This window comes from Herpailurus yagouaroundi, unplaced genomic scaffold, assembly GCF_014898765.1.
Source record: "Herpailurus yagouaroundi ecotype Mexico unplaced genomic scaffold, PumYag 28, whole genome shotgun sequence".
NCBI classification, from domain to species: domain Eukaryota; kingdom Metazoa; phylum Chordata; class Mammalia; order Carnivora; family Felidae; genus Herpailurus; species Herpailurus yagouaroundi.
This window is the reverse complement of record NW_024412376.1, coordinates 122,999,953-123,021,503: the sequence shown is the minus strand read 5'-3', so window position 1 is coordinate 123,021,503 and position 21,551 is coordinate 122,999,953. Positions and strand designations below refer to the sequence as shown.

At 38.0% G+C, this 21,551-nt stretch overlaps 1 protein-coding gene across 9 annotated transcripts in view; it reads left to right on the top strand.

Moving 5' to 3' along the window:
• Positions 1 to 21,551, top strand: part of PAICS (phosphoribosylaminoimidazole carboxylase and phosphoribosylaminoimidazolesuccinocarboxamide synthase) — a 53,506-nt gene that overhangs the window by 23,964 nt on the left and 7,991 nt on the right. For all 9 annotated transcript variants that reach the window (XM_040482935.1, XM_040482923.1, XM_040482904.1 and 6 more), the window contains 7 exons: positions 2,541 to 2,738; positions 11,206 to 11,384; positions 12,959 to 13,138; positions 13,239 to 13,352; positions 14,032 to 14,115; positions 15,511 to 15,691; positions 17,461 to 17,619. In XM_040482935.1, the coding sequence (XP_040338869.1) occupies positions 2,541 to 2,738; positions 11,206 to 11,384; positions 12,959 to 13,138; positions 13,239 to 13,352; positions 14,032 to 14,115; positions 15,511 to 15,691; positions 17,461 to 17,619 (1,095 nt within the window). The remainder of the gene's footprint in view (positions 1 to 2,540; positions 2,739 to 11,205; positions 11,385 to 12,958; positions 13,139 to 13,238; positions 13,353 to 14,031; positions 14,116 to 15,510; positions 15,692 to 17,460; positions 17,620 to 21,551) is intronic.

The window sequence follows — 21,551 nt, the reverse complement described above, 5'->3', positions numbered from 1 at the left end:
ATCCATTGTGTATTTTAAACTTAACTCACATCTCAATTTGGAGTAGCCGTGTTTCATATTTCATGACCAAATGTGGCTAGAGGCTCCCTTACTGGAGGGAACAGCCCTAGACTTTTTATCTCCTCTCTGTGGAAGTTCTATACATTTCAAGACTCTTAAATTTCAGTGCCACAAATTATTTTCAGTCATCAGTCTTTCCTGAATTCATCTGCTAGTTCTTAGCAGGCGTTTTGGCACTTGTAATATATGTCTCCTATGAGTATGTTTTTTCTATCCATTAATTGAAATTCCTACCCTGTTTAACAACTAGGTAATAAATATGGATTCAACTGAATTGTGGAGGTGCAGTAGTTAAAAACTTTCTTTTGCCTTGTAGCTAACCTAGGAAACATCCTTGACTTTCCCCCTCTTTTATCCCTATGTTGAATGAGTGGTTCTTAAAACTTTTACCTTTTAAATATCTTGAGCCTTTCAACCACTGCTTTTTCCTTAGACCAGGACATTTCTTGGGCTGTATTGCTGCAAGAGCATCCTAACTGGTATTTCAGTCTTTAGTTTTCTTCCATCCACCCCTTCCTCATTTCATTTTCCACGCAGCAGCCATAATCTTTCTAATATAGGAATCTGTCATTTTGCTGAAGTGTTTAAAAGCCACATGGTTGTTCTTAGGATAAAATCTACACATTATCAACATGATGTATGAGGCCTAAAGAATGAATAGTGAAATGCAAGGGAAGGAAACTATGTTTGGGCCAAGAGAGAACATGTCAAAAGCCTGTGAGTGGGATATAGAAATTCATTCATGGAAGTTAGAGTTCTGGGAAGGGAATCAAGAAATGTGAAGTTGGAGCACTAAGCTGAGGCTCTATCTTGAGGAGCCTTTTAAACCTTGTCAGTGAGTCAGGACATTATGATAGGGTGGGGATTCATCCTCTAGATTAGGTATCCTGCAGTGGCAACTATTAAACTGAATTGTAACTGGTTTAATGGTTACCTCTGCTAGCTGGTGATCTTACCCCTGCCCAATTCTTCCTTGTCTTATCTCCTGCCATTCTTTTTTACTCTCAGCTGCTGACCTCCTTCCCCTACCCTATAGCAGTGCATGCACACACAGTGTTCCAACCATATTGAAATTCTGCCATGTACTGTTTTACCCCATGGTCACCGTCACTACCTACCCCTTTTCCTCTTCTGGCTAAGTGTTTATCCTTCCTCTGATCGCAACCTAATCCTCACTTTGTTCCAGCCTTTCTTCTCTGATGTCTAGACTAGGTTAGGTGGGCCTGCTGTGAACCTGTGATCCTATAGTCTGTTTCTTACATCATACTTGTTATGATGTCCTGTTTAATTTCAGCTTCCCTCAGGCTCAGGTCTCATGAGAACAAGAACTCTCTCTTGTTTACTGGTATATCCCTAGTGTACCTGGCGCACAGACACTAAAAAATGCCAATACTAAGAATGAGTCCTTGTTCTGGGAATGTGAGGGTGATTTCTTCCCTTGGAAATTTTAAGTCCTTAAACTTCTGTTGCCTCTGTTACCTTCATCTAAATCATTCTTTCTAATGACCAGAGTCTACTTTTTTTAGGTCTGTGACCTGCATCAAAATTAGTCTCTTGTACTCACTTCCTCACAATTTCCTACATCTTAGTGTGGAGAAAGGATTAACAGTGGGGGATAGGGAAGAAAGATTAAGAAATAACCACCTGGGTGGTTCAATCAGTTAAGCGTACAACTCTTAATTTCGGCTCAGGTCATGATCTCACAGTTTGTGAGATCAAGCCCAGCATCAGGCTGTATGCTGTCAGTGTGGAACCTGCTTGGGATTCTCTCTACCCCTGTCTTTCTGCCTCTCCCATATTCGTGCACATGCTTGTGAACTAAAAAAAAAAAAAAATAGAGGCTCTTGGAAATGGGCTAACTTCAGTGGGTGGGGGGTGCCTCTCCTTACACATTAACTAAACATCAAGAAACCCTTCTGGCTGAACTTTGCCATTTTGCCTGCTACAGAAAGCTCTGAGGCTGTAGCCTGCTTGAGATTCTCTCTCCCCCTCTCTGTCTGCCCCTCCCCTGCTTGTGCTCTGTCTCTCTCAAAATAAATAAAAAACTTAAAAAAAATTTTTTTATTTTCTCTAGTTTGATTGTAAGAATATGGTATAAGATACACATAACGGACAAAACACGTTACCCAAGCATTTAACATTACCTCTTAACAGATAACGTTGATCTTCTGATCAGCAGTAAACTATTAGTTAAGATTTGGGGGAGTAAAAGTTATATGCAGATTTTCAACCCTAAACCCCACATTGCTCAAGGGTCAATTGTAATTATTTACATAGTTCTAATTTTTCACAAAATTGTGTGAATCAAATATGATGCCTGTGAAAATACTTTGTAGGGTATAAGGTTCTATGCAGGTGAATGATTTTTTATTAAAATTATTAACCACTTTGTATGTTCCCTGATTCATCATTCTAGATAATTCAGTCTTCAATTAGGAAATTTTTCCCTGAAATCTGATGTTTCCATTTTATTTCCACAGTGCTGAATATTGGTAAAAAACTCTATGAGGGTAAAACAAAAGAAGTCTATGAATTGCTAGATAGTCCAGGAAAAGTCCTCCTTCAGTCCAAGGACCAGATTACAGCAGGAAATGCAGCCAGAAAGAATCACCTGGAAGGAAAAGCTGCAATCTCAAATAAAACTACCAGTTGTATTTTTCAGTTGTTACAAGAAGCAGGTAAGTGGCTCTCCCAATAGCCTCCACTTTCATATTCTCTCTCACACACACATACTGGTCCTTTTCATGGGGGAAATGACATTATTTGGATTAACAGCTTGTTGACTACCAGGTATATTTTTCACTTGTTACAGGAAAACAGGTAGGTGCCTCCCTGCACAATCTCCTTCCTTTTGAGTGTGCACATACACACAGGGCACTCTGATCTCTTTCATCGGGAGTTGACATTATTTGGGTTAACAGCATGTTTTTGGGGATGTCTCACAAGCTAAGCTTTAAGTTAAATCAAACCAGGAACTCTTAAATTTCACTATAACACTTTACTGAACTTGGAATTAGTAATGCCATTTAGTTAAGGAATCTTAACAGTTTGCTGTGGTCTTTCTCTGGCACACATATATTTTATGTAATTTTTCTCTCCTAGGACATCTTCCTAGGAGAGACTTCTCTATGAGGGAGGCCTATTCTGACGTTAGGTAGTTGTAATTGGATAGTTGAAATTTGGTACCTGCAATTCTGGGCATTTACTCTTTGCTCTGCGCCTTGGAGATAAGACAGAGTTTCAAATCCCTTTTCCACTTGAAAGCCCTGAAAAGTATTTGAAGATTGCCACACCTTCTCACCCTGTCCCAAGTGAGGAATTTAAACTAGATCAAAGATCTCCAAGGTTACCTCCTACTCTAAAACTGAAAGAAGCCTATTTTCTATAGAGACATCTATTCAAAAGGATGAAATTAAGATCAGAACTTTCTATGGAGGGCACTTGGAGTAAAGAAAGGGGAATTAAGATAATGGGCTTTTCTGCAGGGATTCAGTTAACAGCTGATTTGTCTGTAGTGTAGGAAACCTCTGTTAATAAAAGATTTGAGGGGCGCCTGGGTGGCGCAGTCGGTTAAGCGTCCGACTTGAGCCAGGTCACGATCTCGCGGTCCGTGAGTTCGAGCCCCGCGTCAGGCTCTGGGCTGATGGCTCAGAGCCTGGAGCCTGTTTCCGATTCTGAGTCTCCCTCTCTCTCTGCCCCTCTCCCGTTCATGCTCTGTCTCTCTCTGTCCCAAAAATAAATAAACGTTGAAAAAAAAAAAACTTTAAATAAATAAATAAATAAATAAAAGATTTGAGCTCTTCTGGGGCTCCTGGCTGGCTCAGACAGAAAAATGTATGACTCTTGATCTCAGGGTCATGAGTTCAAGTCCCACGTTGGGTGTGGAGATTACTTAAATAAATGAACTTTAAAAAATTTTTGAGCTCTTTCCCTCAAGTGTAAAAGGCCTCATTGCCTGGGATCACTCAATCTTTGAACCCTCCAGTTCCTTACTTATAAAATAAAAGCTTAGTTTTTTACTACCCTAGTTCTAACTTTATAATTTAATAGTTTTGTCTCCTTTTACTTCCCAGTTGCCCTTTCATTTCTTAGAGCTTCCAGTAAGCATTTTATTTATTTTCAGAGAGAGAATCCCAAGCAGGCTCTGCGCTAACAGTGTAGATGCGGGGCCCAAACTCAAACTGTGAGATCATGACCTAAGCTGAAATCTAGGGTTGGATACTCAACTGATTGAGCCACCCAGGCGCCCCAACAATAAAGTATTTTTTAACTAAGGTATGTACAGTTTTTTAGACATTGTGATATTGCATACTTAATAGACCACAGTATAGTATAAAATATAACTTGTATATGCATGGGAAACCAAAAAATCCATTTTGATTTGTTTTATTGTAATAATTGCTTTATTGTGGTCTGGAACCGAACCCTCAATATCTTTAAGGTATTGCAGGATTTCTTACCACAATACCCAGGATTCGTTGTCTCCCTGCTTCAAAGAATGAAGAGGTCGGGGCGCCTGGGTGGCGCAGTCGGTTGGGCGTCCGACTTCAGCCAGGTCACGATCTCGCGGTCCGTGAGTTCGAGCCCCGCGTCGGGCTCTGGGCTGATGGCTCAGAGCCTGGAGCCTGTTTCCGATTCTATGTCTCCCTCTCTCTCTGCCCCTCCCCCGTTCATGCTCTGTCTCTCTCTCTCCCAAAATAAATAAAAAACGTTGAGAAAAAAAATTAAAAAAAAAAAAAAAAAGAATGAAGAGGTGGACACAAAATGAGCAGTGGGCAGAAGTTTATTAGAGTATAAGAAAGTAAGAATAGTAGGAAAGCTCTCATTACTGAGAAGGAACGTTTGAAAGTGAATGCTTGAGGACTCTAGGCTAGGGTCCTTTTTTTTTTTTTTTTTTTTTTTTTAATAAGGATCTGGTCAGCCCTCCCCCTTGCCTTCCCCCTTGTTCTTTCTCAGACTGTAGTCTTATTGGCTTGCTAGTTCTAGGTTCTGGGTTGTCCATATCTGATTGGCTCTTTCCATTGTATGAGGAGTGGTCTATGGCCTTACTTAGGTCTTTTGTCAAAATTTGGAGGGGAAACCTGAGGGGGAGTAGGTGGAGTATGTTGCATTCTTTTTTTTTTTTTTTTAATTTTTTTTTTTTTTTCAACGTTTATTTATTTTTGGGACAGAGAGAGACAGAGCATGAACGGGGGAGGGGCAGAGAGAGAGGGAGACACAGAATCGGAAACAGGCTCCAGGCTCTGAGCCATCCGCCCAGAGCCCGACGCGGGGCTCGAACTCACCGACTGCGAGATCGTGGAGTATGTTGCATTCTTAAGAGGAACCTTATGCCTGAGGGGACTTGCTGTGGTCAGACACTCCCAGCATTGTTCGAAAACAGGTGTTTTTCCCTGCCAAGGGACTTAAGGCCCTAATCTGTCCCTCTCTGCCTACTGAATCCTCTTCTCTTATCATAGCATGTTTATAATTTCTCTTAATCTTTCTAAATCCAAAGGAATTTAATAACTTTGTTTTTAGTCAAGATAGATATACCTGCCTTCCACAAAATAACAAGGTAATTCAAGTTAAATTAGTTCTGTCTGTACAGAATGGGTTCTTGAATAGTTTTGTCTCTTTCATCATTTTCTGTTGAATGTTTTTAAGTTAGCGTGGAACTAACTTAATTGACAACGTAATTTGTCTCCATACCATAAATCCTTCTATATATTGAAAGTGAGTGTGTTGTTATAAACTTAAAGGACCACTCAGATTTCCTAAGTAATACGATTTTAGGATTTTTTTTTTTTTAATGTTTGTTTGTTTTTGAGAGAGCATGCAGGCGGAGGAGGGACAGAGAGAGGGGGACAGAGGATCCAAAGCAGATTTGAAATCAAGAGTCGGACACTTAACTAACTAAGCCATGCAGGCACCCCAGCAGCTAATTTTTTTATTGTTAACAATTTATAGTATTAAGCAACTTTTTAAAACATTAATATGTATAGGAGAATGAGATAACTTGGGAGGTTAAAAATGGATCACTTAATCTGTACTGCAAAAGGAACCTAAAATTAGTTTGATGCTCTGTATAAAAACCTGCTCAGTCACTGAGAAACCACCAGTCAAGGAAGGCTTAAAATAAAAATTCTAAAATCAGGGGTCCTGGGTGGCTCAGTGTGAGTTAGGGCCCCACTTCGGGCTTGCTGCTGTCAGTGCAGAGCCTATTTGGGATTCTCTCTCTCCCTCCACCTCTCTCAAAATAAATAAATAAACATTAAAAAAAATATAGCACCTACGTATCCATAGTAATTATACATAGCTACAGAATTGCATGTATATATATTTACATATATATAAATACTCTCAAATAACAAGGTAAGTACAGGCCCAAGTTTTTATTTGCTTATTCAGGAAGGGAGTATTCAGTGTGCTTTCTGGGGCTTAACAAAAAGTAAGTTAAGGTGACCACGTTGTCTCTCTTTGTCCAGGATTTTCCCAGTTTTGACTTTGAAAGCCTTGCATTTTTAAAGGGAAAGTTTGTTACCCTAAATGAAGTACTCCAACAATTACATTTAAATCACTGTGTTTGGCATACTTAACTAAAACTTACTTGGTTCACAGGAAATGTTGAAAGATATTTTTCAGGTTTTATATACTGTGAAATTAAGGAAAACTTTAGTTTTAAAAAATTCTTAGATTTGTTTTAGAGGATAGATTAGGAATTCTGTTGTTTTATCTAATTGTTGTTTTATCTAATTTTTACTCACTGACAGTTAAATAAATGGTATGTTTAGTTGACCCCTAGTGGTCTATTTAAAATTGCTTTCAGGGGCACTTGGGTGGCTCAGTCGGTTAAGCATCTGACTTCAGCTCAGGTTATGATCTCATGGTCTGTGAGTTTGAGTCCCACATCAGGCTCTGTGCTGATTGCTCAGAGCCTGGAGCCTGCTTCAGATTCTGTGTCTCCCTCTCTCTCTGCCCCTCCCCTGCTCATGCTTTGTCTCTCTCAAAAATACATACATTAGGGGTGCCTGGGTGGCTCAGTCAGTTAAGCATCTGACTTGGGCTCAGGTCATGAGCTCACGGTTCGTGAGTTCAAGCCTCACAATGGGCTCTGTGCTGACAGCTCAGAGCCAGGAACCTGCTTTGGATTCCGTGTCTCCCTTGCTCTCTGTCCCTCCCCTGCTCGCACATGTGTGTGCTCTCAAAAATAAACAGACATTTAAAAAATTTTTAAATAATAAACACATTAAAAATTGTTTTAATTACTTTCTTTATAAGCAAGGTTATGTTCTAATTAAGGTTTTTCTAGAAATTAGAGTGGGAAGGGTACCAAATGACAATTAGTAAATTAGGATTCTAGTTTTCATATTGTCAATCATAAGCAAACTATAAAATACTGTACAAATAATAGATACAAGTAATATTTCTCCATGGAAATAATATTCTACATACTACACCTGAGTTATAAAATGTGTGGGTTTGGTCTCAATACTTAAAAATCAAAACTTAATCTTTTAAGTCTCGGTTCTCCCACAGAAACCTACCGTAATTACATTTAGGTGTGTTAGTAGTCATGGGTATGAGTCCTGCAGTTGCTAAACCACAGACAAGAAGCTGGACAGCCTTAATACATGGGTGGCCCCAGAGATAATGTGGACTGATTAGTTGTCAGACACAGTAATTCAGAGTATGAAGTGACATTTGCTACATGGTAGGAGTTCTTTTTCTCATTGCATGCAGTCATGAAATTTGCTAAGATGATGTGTATTAGAGCAATCATCATCTAAACTGAATTTTTTTTTTTTGAAAAAAATTTTTTTTCTGTGTAAGAGTCTTGCCGTAAATTGATTCTGTTCTTTCAGTTCTCTTAAATGTGAGGAAGGGTTTTCCTCTGAAGAAAGTAATGATTGTTTATGTTTAAAGGATAGATGTGGACACTGGTCTTTCAAGCTTGGTAGACACAAATATGACTAATGATTAACAGATCTAAAAAGGAAAAATTCTTGAAGCTAGGCATGTAGTTACTGCCTCAAGTTAAGGATTGACTTAAATCATCTGCCTATCCATGAGCATGAGCCCAATCATTCTTTAAAGGTTAAAATGACCATTACACTGTTATTCTTTCCCAGAGTTCCTGTTCATGTAGCATACTACAATTCTGTTACAATCAAATTGTACTGGTCAAGCACAGAGGGAATACAGAGAAAACAGTACAGGTTTTGAAACTGTTCCAGGCACCATTACTGATTAGCACCATGACCTAGCTTGTCAAATTACTTAACTTCTTTGAGCTTCTGTTTCTTTCACTGTAAAATGCAATGATACCTACCTGAAAATTTTTATAAACATAATAGCACCTACCTGAAAAATGTTATGTATGGTTAAATGAGATAACACATAGAACACTTGGCACAGTGCAAGACTTCCATAAATGTTGATTCCTTTCATGTTTGGATATACATATGTATGTATATAGATATATATGTGATCAAAATTTTTTTTATTTTTTTCTGATGAGAAAAAATTGATTTTAGAGGATTAGATTGGGATTGGAGGTACTAACATTACAGTCTGAAGATGAACATTATTATGTTAAACCCATGCAGGTTTCCAGCAGCTGCTTCAATTCATGTTAATGCTATAGTATTCCCTTGTGCTGTGATGTAATAACACTTCTAGGAGAGGCAATATAGCATAGTGGTTAATTGGGTAGCCACACAGAGTTGAAAGCGTTGATTGGAAACCCTACTTTATCTAGTACTAGCTAACATGATTACTATGCTTCTATCCTTATCTATTTTGTTGAATGTTTGCCCCTATTATCTACCTTCTCAGGTATTATGAGGATTAAACAAATGAAAACGGATTTATGATGTCTGACCTAAAGCAGGTCTTGCTACTTTTTAAAATTAAATTGTGGTGGAGTGGCTGGCTCAGTTAGTAGAGCATGTACTCTTGATCTGAGGGTCATGAGTGTAGGCCTCATGTTGGGCATAGAGCTTAATTAAAAAATTAAGGGGCGCCTGGGTGGCTCAGTTGGTTAAGCCTCAGACTTTGGCTCAGGTCATGATCTCGTGGTTTGTGAGTTCAAGCCCTGGATCGGCTTCCTGCTGACAGCTTGGAGCCTGCTTCGGATACTGTGTCTGCCTCTCTCTCTGCCCCTCCCCTGCTTGCACTCTGTTTGTCTCTCTCTGTCTCTCAAAAATAAATATTTAAAAAATATTTTTAAAAAATTGTGGTAAAAGATACACAATAAAATTTGTCATTTTAACCATTTTTAAAATTTTATTTTTAAGTAATCTCTACAGCCAACATGGGGCTTGAACTCACAACCCTGAGATCAAGAGTTACATGCTCTACTGACTAAGCCAGCCAGACACCGCTCATTTTAACTATTTAAAAATGTAAATTCTATAACATTAAGTACGTTTACAGTTTCCCGTTTTCAGAACTTTTTTACCATCTTAGATGGAAACTATGACCCATTAAACAAAACTCTCCATTCTCCCTTCCCAGCTCCTGGTAATCTCTATTCTACTTTCTGATTATGAATTTGCGTTTTTTAGGTACCTCATGTAGGCGGAATTATACAATACTTTTATTTCACTTAGCATAATGTTTTCAAGGTTTATTCATGTTGTAGCATGTATCAGAGTTTTATTTCTTTTTAAAATGACTGAACGATAATCCATTATATGTATATTGTACATTTTGGTTATTTATTAATTTGTTGATGATTGGCTATTGTGAACTTTGGTGTACAAGTATCAATTTGAGTCCCTGCTTTCAGTTCTTTTCAATACTGCCTTTTCTAGAAGTGTTATTACGTGGTAGCACAAAGTAATACTGTAGCATTAACATGAGTAAAACATATCCTGGAAACCTGTATAGGTTAACATAATAATGCTCATCTTCAGGCTGCCAGTGTTAGTACCTGGAATACCTAAAAGTGGAGTTGATCGATCATATGATTCATAAAAATTGTAACTAGTATTAGGTTATTTTGCAAGACCCCCAAATAAAATAGCTCCCATCACAAGTTAGCTCTTTATCTTAGTTTTCCACTAACATTTGAGTAAAAGAGAAGGGAAAGGAAGAACAGATGTTTTCTTTCCTCCTGGCCACATTGGCTGCAGTTCCTGCTGCTACCTATTGGAGACTTTTTTCAGGGATTATTTCCTTCAAATTTTAAGAGAAAAGGGCTATCCAGAATGTAGGGCTATATCTGCTTGTGATAAGTGGATTGATTTTTAAAAAAAATTCTTTTTTAATTTTTATTATTTTTGAGAGAGAGAGAGAGAGAGAGAGAAAGAGAGTGAAGCAGGGGAGGGGCAGAGAGGGAGGGAGACACAGAATCTGAAGCAGGCTCCAGGCTCTGAGCTGTCGGCACAGGGCCCGATGTGGGGCTCAAACTTGCGAACCAGGAAATCAGACGAGACGAAGTCAGATGCTTAACCGACTGAGCCACCCAGGCACCCTGTAGTTTGATATTTTATAAGGCCCATATAATACTGGTCTATCAAATATGAGAATCTTATCACCAAATCTGATTTAAAGATAATTAGTACTACTTAGATGAGTCATATGCCTAGTGCAAAGTTAGGTAAGCAGTAGCAGAGGAGTTACTCAGTATTTCTTGAATGTCTGAATGAATGAATGGTAAAGACTCTGAGACCCAGATCTTCTGATCCACTATATGCTTTGCCATGCAACATTAAAATGAAATATGCTAAATATTTTGATAAGCATTAAGAAAGCCATGTTAATAATTTTGTTTTCCTACTTCCACTTAAAAAAAAAAAAAAAAGACATATAAAGGGGGGGTGCCTAGGTGGCTCAGTTGGATGTCCAGCTTCTGCTTGGGTTATGATCTCATGGTTCATGGGTTCAGGCCCTGTGCCAGGCTCTGTGGTGATGGCTCAGAGCTTGGAGCCTGCCTCGGATTCTGTGTCTCCCTCTCTGTGCCCTTCCCTGCTTGCACTCTGTCTCTCAAAAATAAATAAACATTAAAAAAATTTTTTTTAATTACATTTAAGGATAATGCATTTGGCTAGATAGTTTTTGTTTCATTTTGTTGTGTGTTAACAGTTTTATTATGCCTCAGATGTACCTTTTTAAACACAGTTTTAATGCTTTTTAAAAAAACTTTTTATCAATATATAGGTATCAAAACTGCTTTCACCAGAAAATGTGGGGAGACAGCTTTCATTGCACCTAAGTGTGAAATGATTCCAATTGAATGGGTTTGCAGAAGAATAGCAACGGGTTCTTTTCTCAAAAGAAATCCTGGTGTCAAGGAAGGATATAAGTTTTACCCACCTAAAGTGGAGATGTTTTTCAAGGTAATTATTTTGTATTTCTGTGCTTTACTATAACATAGCAATAAACTTAAAATTTCAAAATCAAAAGGTTTAAACATTATTAAAACTTTTGATATTGCACCTTCATTACAGAAATATATGTCAATAATGTACATTTTTGTTATCAGTGATAATCCAGATTTTTAAAACATTTCTGAAACTCTACTTAATCTTAACTTTGGTTCAAGATCACTACCAAAATGAATAAATTAAAACTAGCAGTTACTAGGAAGAAAACTTAACAATTCAGAAACTTAAAATTTTTTGAAGAGTTTGAAGTAAAGGCTAATACAAGGGATCTTTTTATATTAAAATACAGAAAAAACTATTACCAATGTCTATTACAAGCGAAAACATAATAAAAATGTAGGAATCAGTGGTTATAAATTTGTATTTGTTTTCTTTTTGATTGCTTTTCTCTTTCCATCTTTGTTTATGCTGTTAAGCATAGTTCCAACGTCAGAAGTAATGTCAGTGTAACATTTTTAAACAGTCAACTAAAATCGCCTCTCAGCCTTTTGGCCCAGATCAAGTATAATCAGTGAACTGCGTACCTTAAAATGTTTATATTATGGTTGTAATACAAATCAAAAATTCATAAAAGAAAAATTTCATGTGAGGGCACCTGGGTGGCTCAGTCGGTTAAGCATCTGACTTCGGCTCAGGTCATGATCTCACGGTTTGTGGGTTCGAGCCCAGCATGAGGCTCTGTGCTGACTGCTCAGAGCCTGGAGCCTGCTTCAGATTCTGTGTCTCCTTCTCTGCCCCTCCCTTGCTTGGGCTCTGTCTCTCTCTCCCCAAAATAAATAAATAAAATTAAAAAAAATTTTTTTAAAGAAAAATTTCATGTGAAATTGGGACACTACTTAGAATAAAATGAAAATCTTTTTTTTTTTTACTAATGTCTTTATATTAAGTCTCTTGAATTATCAAATAATAACCCTAAAGACTTGTAGTCTTCTATAAATTCTTATCAAAAATGAGGTTAGGAGCAGTACCTGCCTGATTCATCTGATAGAGCATGCAGCTCTTGGTCTCAGGATCATGAGTTCAAGCCCTATGTTGGGTGTAGAGATTATGACTTGAGCCAAAGTCAGATGCTTAACAGACTGAACTACCCAGGCACCCCAATAAACATTTAAAAAAAAAAATAACTTTGAGACTTTTTTTTTTTTTTTACAAAAAAATAAAAATAGAGAAATCAAAAATAATTGTTGGGGTGCCTAGGTGGCTCAGTCGGTTAAGCATCGGACTCTTGATTTCAGCTCAGGTCGTGATCAGGCCACGAGAGATCAGGCCTGTGTGGGGCTGTGTACCGATGGCACGGAGTCTGCATAGGATTCTTTCTCTCTACCTCTCCCCGACTTGTGCTCGGTCTCAAAATAAACTTAAAAAAAAAGATAATTATTGTGAATTAAAGGGTTATTTTAACCAAAAGTTAAGTATTTAGAGAAAAATAATTCTGAGGAGTTCTTGGTCAAGGAAAAAAAGACTTCAGTTTATCTCAAAAGGTTAAAATTTTTATATTTAATTGTATTCCTTTACTCTGTTTTCAGGATGATGCCAATAATGATCCACAGTGGTCTGAAGAACAGCTAATTGCTGCAAAATTTTGCTTTGCTGGACTTGTTATAGGCCAAACTGAAGTGGATATCATGAGTCATGCTACACAGGCTATTTTTGAAATACTGGAGAAATCTTGGTTGCCCCTGAATTGTACACTGGTTGACATGAAGGTACAAATAAAATGGAGGTTTGAGAGTAAAGATTGTAACTGAGAAATGCCTTTAGCTGTAGAGTTTTGAAAACTTTTCTTTGGTGATATGCTTTTTCTAGATTGAATTTGGTGTTGATGTAACCACCAAAGAAATTGTTCTTGCTGATGTTATTGATAATGATTCCTGGAGACTCTGGCCATCAGGAGATCGAAGCCAACAGAAAGACAAACAGGTAATGCTTCAGGGGTTTTTTATCCTTTGCAAGATCAGGCTGGGATAGAGGTGAACAGGAAAATGGAAGGAAAGAAAAGGCAATTATTACTCCCTGTGTTAAGAGCCTGAGTTAACTGCTATTTACGTTTAAGGATAAATAAGTCTTAAATTTCTTGTACCCTGAAAAAAAAAATTATAATAGAAACAGTTTACATTTACAAAGCAGATTTCTCATTTATTATGACTGTCACACAGGGCAAGTATATTCTTGTTTGGCTAATTGAAAACTAAGGTACTGAGATGATGATAGATGTTGTCATAATTATAAGTGGCAGATCTGGAACTCTGTCCCAAGTGTTCTGGATCTTACCAGGTTACGTTTCTGCTCTTACGAAAAACAAAATAAGGGCAGATGCTGTCTATACTTCATACATAAGAATTATCAGGGCAGTTAACTAAAGTTGCTAGTGTACAAAGCACTTAATGAAATAAAATGAAAATACAAGTATACTTCACTATCTAAACTTTCTCTAGTTTAATTCAAGAAATGAATTTATAGACCCATACATTTTCAGATACATTCCTTGTTGTTCAGGCTCTTCGTAATCTACCCAAAACGCAAAAATCAAATAATTTTAGTTAGTAAAAATATTACTAATAGAATATTTGTATTCTAAACTTTCTACCCTATTTTCTAGTCATATCGTGACCTCAAAGAAGTAACTCCTGAAGGGCTCCAGATGGTAAAGAAAAATTTTGAGTGGGTTGCAGAAAGAGTAGAGGTAAAACTTTTATAGTAAAGTCATACTGTACTGTGTTTTTCTTTAAGAAAATCTTGCTTCAAAAAGGAAAATAAAAGTGAGAATCTGTAGTTACTTTCTTTTCTCCATTGGATTTAAAACAAGGAGCACCTTTAAGAAATGTACACCAGACTGTTCTTAGTGACATACTAAAACCCCTTGCTGTAAAACTGGCCAGTACACTCCCAAATTCTGTTGGGGAATACTAGAATCCTTGTCTCCTCCCTGCCTCTTATATTTCCCACCCACCCCTCTCCACTGCTCCTCAGTGTTCCGTTAGCATGAGTTCCATAAGCAGATTTCAGAATTAGAACTCAATCTGACATTAAAATGTCACTTTAAGATTTATGGTGTTATTATTATAATTACATGGAAATAGTGATTTGTGGTTATCCAACAGTCATAGTTACTTTTAAGTACATCATGTCCATAGAAACATTTGCATTTTGAGTTCTAAGCAACCAACTGAAAAAAGATATATCTCTTTTTTATAGATTATAAATTATTAGCTTAACAAACAGGTCTAGAAACTAGATTGGCTGATTATGTCTTAAAATCTCCATTAAACTGAATATATGAAAAATCTTAGGATGAAGTATTTTATTATATTTTTAATGTTTATTTATCTTAGAGCAAGTGAGCAAGGGGCAGAGAGAGGGAGAGACAGACGGAGAATCCACAGCAGGCACTGAGCTGTCAGCACAGAGCCTGACACAGGGCTCAAACCCATGAACCAAGAGATCATGACATGAGCTGAAGTTGGATGCTTAACTGACTGAGCTACCCAGGCACCCCAGGATGAAATATTTTATATTACAGCTTCCTGAGTATTAATTAGAAGGGTTCAGTATTTATCCTTGCTTTGTATTATAATAGTAGATGTAATTTATCTCATTAAAAATGTTACTCTTTAGGGGCGCCTGGGTGGCTCAGTTGGTTGAGCAGTGGACTTCGGCTCAGGAATGATCTCGCAGTTTGTGAGTTTGAGCCCCGTGTTGGGCTCTGTGCTGACAGCTCAGAGCCTGGAACCTGCTTCATATTTTGTGTCTCCCTCTCTCTCTGACCCTCCCCTGCTCCCACTCTATCCATCTCTCTGTCAAAAATAAACATTAAAAAAATTTTTCTTAAATGTTATTCTTTAGGTCTTAAGTATGAAGACCACTTTTCTTTATATATAGAGGTTATTTTGGAAAAGAAATCCTCTATCATTTTGTCCTGTTTGTCTCTGTCTTGAATTCGGTCTATTAGGAAAGAAAATATTCCGTCCAGTTGTAATTTTACTATAGCTCTGTAAACTGACTATTCTCATGGTATTCATCTCTATATTTATCCATTTTTGCCATCTTTATTTTGCATGTCCGTGTTTTTCTTTTCTAGTTGCTTCTGAAATCAGAAAGTCAGTGCAGAGTTGTAGTATTAATGGGCTCAACTTCGGATCTGAGTCACTGTGAAAAAATCAAGGCGGCTTGTGGAAAATTTGGCATTCCATGTGAACTTCGGGTAACATCTGCCCATAAAGGACCAGATGAAACTCTGAGAATTAAAGCAGAGTATGAAGGTAAATGTCATACAACTAGAGCATTTCAGGAAGTTCTCCTGATTTTGCTAAAAATTTTATGCTTAGACTAATAATACTGAAGAAGAGCTATGCCATGTATCCAAGGAGAAAAATATGGTAGTCTAGGGTTTCATGATATGCACTTCCAAAGAAGGCACTTAGAAAAGAATGGCTCAAGGAGAAAGATTTGAAAATGCAACATGAGCACACCTAAAACTAATGCAACACTGTGTGCCAACAACGTTGTTATTTTTTAAATGTTAAAAATAAGTAAATAGGGGTGCCTGAGGGGCGCAGTTGATTAGGCGTCCGGCTTCAGCCAGGTCACGATCTCGCGGTCCGTGAGTTCGAGCCCCGCGTCAGGCTCTGGGCTGATGGCTCAGAGCCTGGAGCCTGTTTCAGATTCTGTGTCTCCCTCTCTCTCTGCCCCTCCCCCGTTCATGCTCTGTCTCTCTCTGTCCCAAAAATAAATAAACGTTGAAAAAAAAAAAATAAGTAAATAAAGGAGTAGAGCCCCCTCCTCGAAAAAAGAAAATGCAATATGGAAGGAAAATAAAAGTTAGGTCTTTAACTAATAAGAAGCCCCTCAAGTATTTCTGATATGCTCCAACAGAAAATAGGCCCCATATCAATTTTGGGAGGAGTGAAGTTGAAGTAGCAGAGCCTCTCAAGTATTTTTAATGGACAGCCTTTCCTAGGAGGCAGTTAAACATAAAATTAAGGAAGAATTTTAATTTTTTAATTTTTGTTATTTTTTTTATTTTTTTAAGTTTATTTATTTATTTTTGAGAGAGACAGAGTGGGCAGGGGAGGGGCAAAGAGAGGGGGAGAGAGAGAATCCCAAGCAGATTCTGCACAGTCAGCGTGGAGCCCGACACAAGGCTCAATCTCACAAATCGTGAGCTAAAACCAGGAGTCGGATACTTAACCGACTGAGCCACCCAGGTGCCCCAAGAAATAATTTTAGAATTTAGCATGTAAAAGAAACGGCTTGATGTGATAGTATTGATCTAGAATAATGGAGTCTCATACACCTGACCAAATGTTTCTAAACTGGGAAAAATGTTGATTTGAGTATACTTTCTCAAGGTAGTTGTTATAGGAGCATAGTTATTCAGTTTTGGGGGCCGGGGGACTGGGATAGTTTCTAGACCTGTTTGTTAAGCTAATGAAAGCCTGAACTCTTTATCCAGAAAAATGTAAATACATAAAATTTTTAGATTTCAGGTTAGGAATCTGTGTTAAGAAACAAAGGAATAACTTATAAATTTATCAGAGAATGAAATGTTGAAGGGATATGTTAGAAAGTATATTGAAGAGACTTAAATATTTGGGTACTATATTACTGAATCTGCCTGCCTTTACTCATGTGCCCCTGAACCTCTAGTCTGTGTTAATGAGGTCTTCCTATACCCTGTTGGTTGAAGGATACCAGGATAGACCCTAGTTGGCGTAATGTCATTCTTTGTTCCAGTGAGCCTAAGCAGCCATAGTAGAAGGGGCCTTTGAGCTATTCCCTCACACACTCTAGTACTCCCTTTATACTATATATCTCAAAGATGGCCAAACCGCTCTCCCTCTTTTGTTACTTGAGATATAATAGGTAGCAGAGTGAAATCTATATTTTGAATGTATATGTAATAATAGTGTCTTATTTTGCTTTTTGTGGAGACTGCTAATAAAGGAACTGAAGGAGTTAAGGCACATAGACATTTTGTTTTCACCTATCTTAAAACCTCCTTTCAATTACATGTGTGTAATTTCCCTAGGGGATGGCATTCCTACTGTATTTGTGGCAGTGGCAGGCAGAAGCAATGGTTTAGGACCAGTGATGTCTGGTAACACTGCATACCCAGTGATCAACTGTCCTCCACTCACTCCAGACTGGGGAGCTCAGGATGTGTGGTCTTCTCTTCGACTACCCAGTGGTAAGATGCATTGAATCTTTAAAACTGTTAAAAAATTTAGGGGCGCCTGGGTGGCGCAGTCCGTTAAGTGTCCGACTTCAGCCAGGTCACGATCTCGCGGTCCGTGAGTTCGAGCCCCGCGTCGGGCTCTGGGCTGATGGCTCAGAGCCTGGAGCCTGTTTCCGATTCTGTGTCTCCCTCTCTCTCTGGCCCTCCCCCGTTCATGCTCTGTCTCTCTCTGTCCCAAAAATAAATAAACGTTGAAAAAAAAAATTTAAAAAAAAAAAACTTAAAAAATTTGGAACACACAAAATAGTACAGAGAATAACATAATGAAATCTCATATACCTATTACTCAGCTTCATCATTTAACATCTTGTTACACATGTAGCCCTTCCCTGCTGGATTATTTTCAAGCAGATCTTAGATAACAGCATTTTATACTTAAATATTAAGTATGCTTCTCTAAGCAATAAGAACTTTAGTTTTTAAATCATAATCATGATACCATATTCATAATAAGAAAAATTAGTGATAATTTCTTAAAATCCTCTAATTTTCAGTTAGTGTTCAAGTTTTTCTGATCATCTCATTTGTTTTTACAGTTGATTTGTTCAAATCTGGATCCAACACAGTCCTTACAGTGCATTTAGTTGATCTCTCTCTTAAAGTCTTTTAATCCTCCTCCTTTTTTTCCTTTCATTTATTCTATAGAATATTTAACATTTTGGATTTGGTTAATTACATTTCTGGATGTTTAACATGCTTTTCCGTCCCCTGTATTTTCTATAAACTGGTGGTGAGATCTATAGTTAGATTATGTTCAGGTTTGGTTTTTTTCCCCGCAAGAATACATCATGCATGGTATGGAGTTTTTAAGGTAAATGTGATTGTTACTTCTGTAGAGGAAATGAAATTTTATTTCTATAAATTAGGGGCCAGAATAAATAACATATAAGGAAGTTTATCAATTGTCTGATTGAGCAGAATCTCATGAGTAATATATTGTGGTAGTTTCATCATAGTCCAAGATAATGATCTGACCTACAAGTCCTAGGAGTCAGTATTGTTTCAGTAAGAGTTGATTTGCTTGTTACTTAAGCCCCAAACTTTTTCAGAGTTGTGTAAATCTGCTCTTGGTATGTTAAATATGTTAAGTGCTTGAGTCCTCCAACCTGTTCCAGTATGGACTGGCTTCTCTCTAGGCCTACTTGTCCTGCTATTGTCTTTTTTTTTTTTTTTCCAATATATGAAGTTTATTGTCGAATTGGTTTCCATACAACACCTAGTGCTCATCCCAAAATGTGCCCTCTTCAATACCCATCACCCACCCTCCCCTCCCTCCCACCCTCCATCAACCCTCAGTTTGTTCTCAGTTTTTAAGAGTCTCTTATGCTTTGGCTCTCTTCCACTCTAACCTCTTTTTTTTTTTTCCTTCCCCTCCCCCATGGGTTTCTGTGAAGTTTCTCAGGATCCACATAAGAGTGAAACCATATGGTATCTGTCTTTCTCTGTATGGCTTATTTCACTTAGCATAACACTCTCCAGTTCCATCCACGTTGCTACAAAGGGCCATATTTCATTCTTTCTCATTGCCACGTAGTACTCCATTGTATATATAAACCACAATTTCTTTATCCATTCATCAGTTGATGGACATTTAGGCTCTTCCCATAATTTGGCTATTGTTGAGAGTGCTGCTATAAACATTGGGGTACAAGTGCCCCTATGCATCAGTACTCCTGTATTGGGTAAACTCCTAGCAGTGCTATTGCTGGGTCATAGGGTAAGTCTATTTTTAATTTTCTGAGGAACCTCCACACTGTTTTCCAGAGTGGCTGCACCAGTTTGCATTCCCAACCAACAGTGCAAGAGGGTTCCCGTTTCTCCACATCCTCTCCAGCATCTGTAGTCTCCTGATTTGTTCATTTTGGCCACTCTGACTGGCGTGAGGTGATATCTAAGTGTGGTTTTGATTTGTATTTCCCTGATGAGGAGCAATGTTGAGCATTTTTTCATGTGCCTGTTGGCCATCTGGATATCTTCTTTAGCGAAGTGTCTATTCATGTTTTCTGCCCATTTCTTCAGTGGGTTATTTGTTTTTCGGGTGTGGAGTTTGGTGAGCTCTTTATAGATTTTGGATATTAGCCCTTTGTCCGATATTTCATTTGCAAATATTTTTTCCCATTCCGTTGGTTGCCTTTTAGTTTTGTTGGTTGTTTCCTTTGCTGTGCAGAAGCTTTTTCTCTTCATAAGGTCCCAGTAGTTCATTTTTGCTTTTAATTCCCTTGCCTTTGGGGATTTGTCAGGTAAGAAATTGCTACGGCTGAGGTCAGAGAGGTCTTTTCCTGCTTTCTCCTCTAGGGTTTTGATGGTTTCCTGTCTCACATCCTTTATCCATTTTGAGTTTATTTTTGTGAATGGTGTGAGAAAGTGGTCTAGTTTCAATCTTCTGCATGTTGCTGTCCAGTTCTCCCAGCACCATTTGTTAAAGAGACTGTCTTTTTTCCATTGGATATTCTTTCCTGCTTTATCAAAGATTAGTTGGCCATACGATTGTGGGTCTAGTTCTGGGGTTTCTATTCTATTCCATTGGTCTATGTGTCTGTTTTTGTGCCACCTGCTATGGTCTTAGGATCTCTCTTTACCTGGACGTGCATTTTGCCTTTCTCTAGTCTTAGATCTTCTGTTTCCTAGGTCATGTGTCTTCCCCTTTCTCTGTTTACTCCTAATTTGTCAGAGAGCATTCTTAGTTAACTCCCTGAGGAAGGAGTACAGTTGGTAAACTTTTTTGACACCTCATATCTATAACATATGTTTCAGCATAGCCTCATACTCCACAATTTAGTAATGGAATCCGGGGTTGAAAATTATTTTCCTTCAGAATTTTGAAAACATTACTCCATTGTCTTATATAGAGTTATTGAGAACTCTGGCACCTTTCCACCATTCCGATTCTAAGTTGTTTATGAATTTGGTTTTTTAAGTTTTGCAAAGGTGTGTCTTGAGTATTTTCATCTTGGGCTTTCAGTGGGCTCTTTTAATCTGAAATGCTGAGGGGCACCTGGGTGGCTCAGGCAGTTAAGCGTCCGACTTTGGCTCAGCTCACGATCTCACAGCTTGTGAGTTCGAGCCTGGCATCGGGCTCTATGCTGATGGCTCAGAGCCTGGAGCCTGCTTCAGATTCTGTGTCTCCCTCTCTCTGCCCCTTCCCCAGCTCACACTATGTCTCTGTCTCTCTCTCTCTCTCAAAAATAAACATTAAGAAAGAAAACCTGGAATGCTGATTTTTTAGTCTGGGAAATTTTCTTCAATTAACTAATAATTTCCTTCCCCCTCCATTTTCCCTCTTTTCTCATTTTTGGATTTATTACTCACATTTGAACTATTCTGATTTCTAGTTTTTCTGTCTCTTATTGCTGTACTTCCTGGAATATTCCCTTAACTTTATATTCCAGCCCTTCTATTGAGTTTTTCATTCTAGATACGGAATTTTTAATTTCTTAGAGCTGTTTTTTGTTCTCTGGTCTTCCCCCTCCCCCATCCCTTTTTTTTTAATCTTTGCAATAACATTTTTTATCTCTCTTAAATTATTATAGTTTCTTTCACATTAGTTCCTTTTCTCACCTATCTGGTGTGTGGTAATCCTTGGCTATAGAGTGCAGCGTTATAAAAGACCAGTGGGAAGGTCTGTGCAAGTGGATGGCACTTGTCAAAAGTGGGTTCCACTGTGGGGTGATCTGGAAGGGTTGTCTTTGAATAACCCCTCACATCAGTGTCACTTCATCTTTTCTCATGTGTGACCAGAATTACCCAAAGAATCTTTCTATTCTCAGTCTCCTCTACCTGGAGGAATAAACCTTGCTGCCAGCATTCTGGAATTTGATGATTTTAACATGTATATAAACTAAATTCCCTGTTTTCACTGTAGCATTTCTTGCCTCAATTGTACC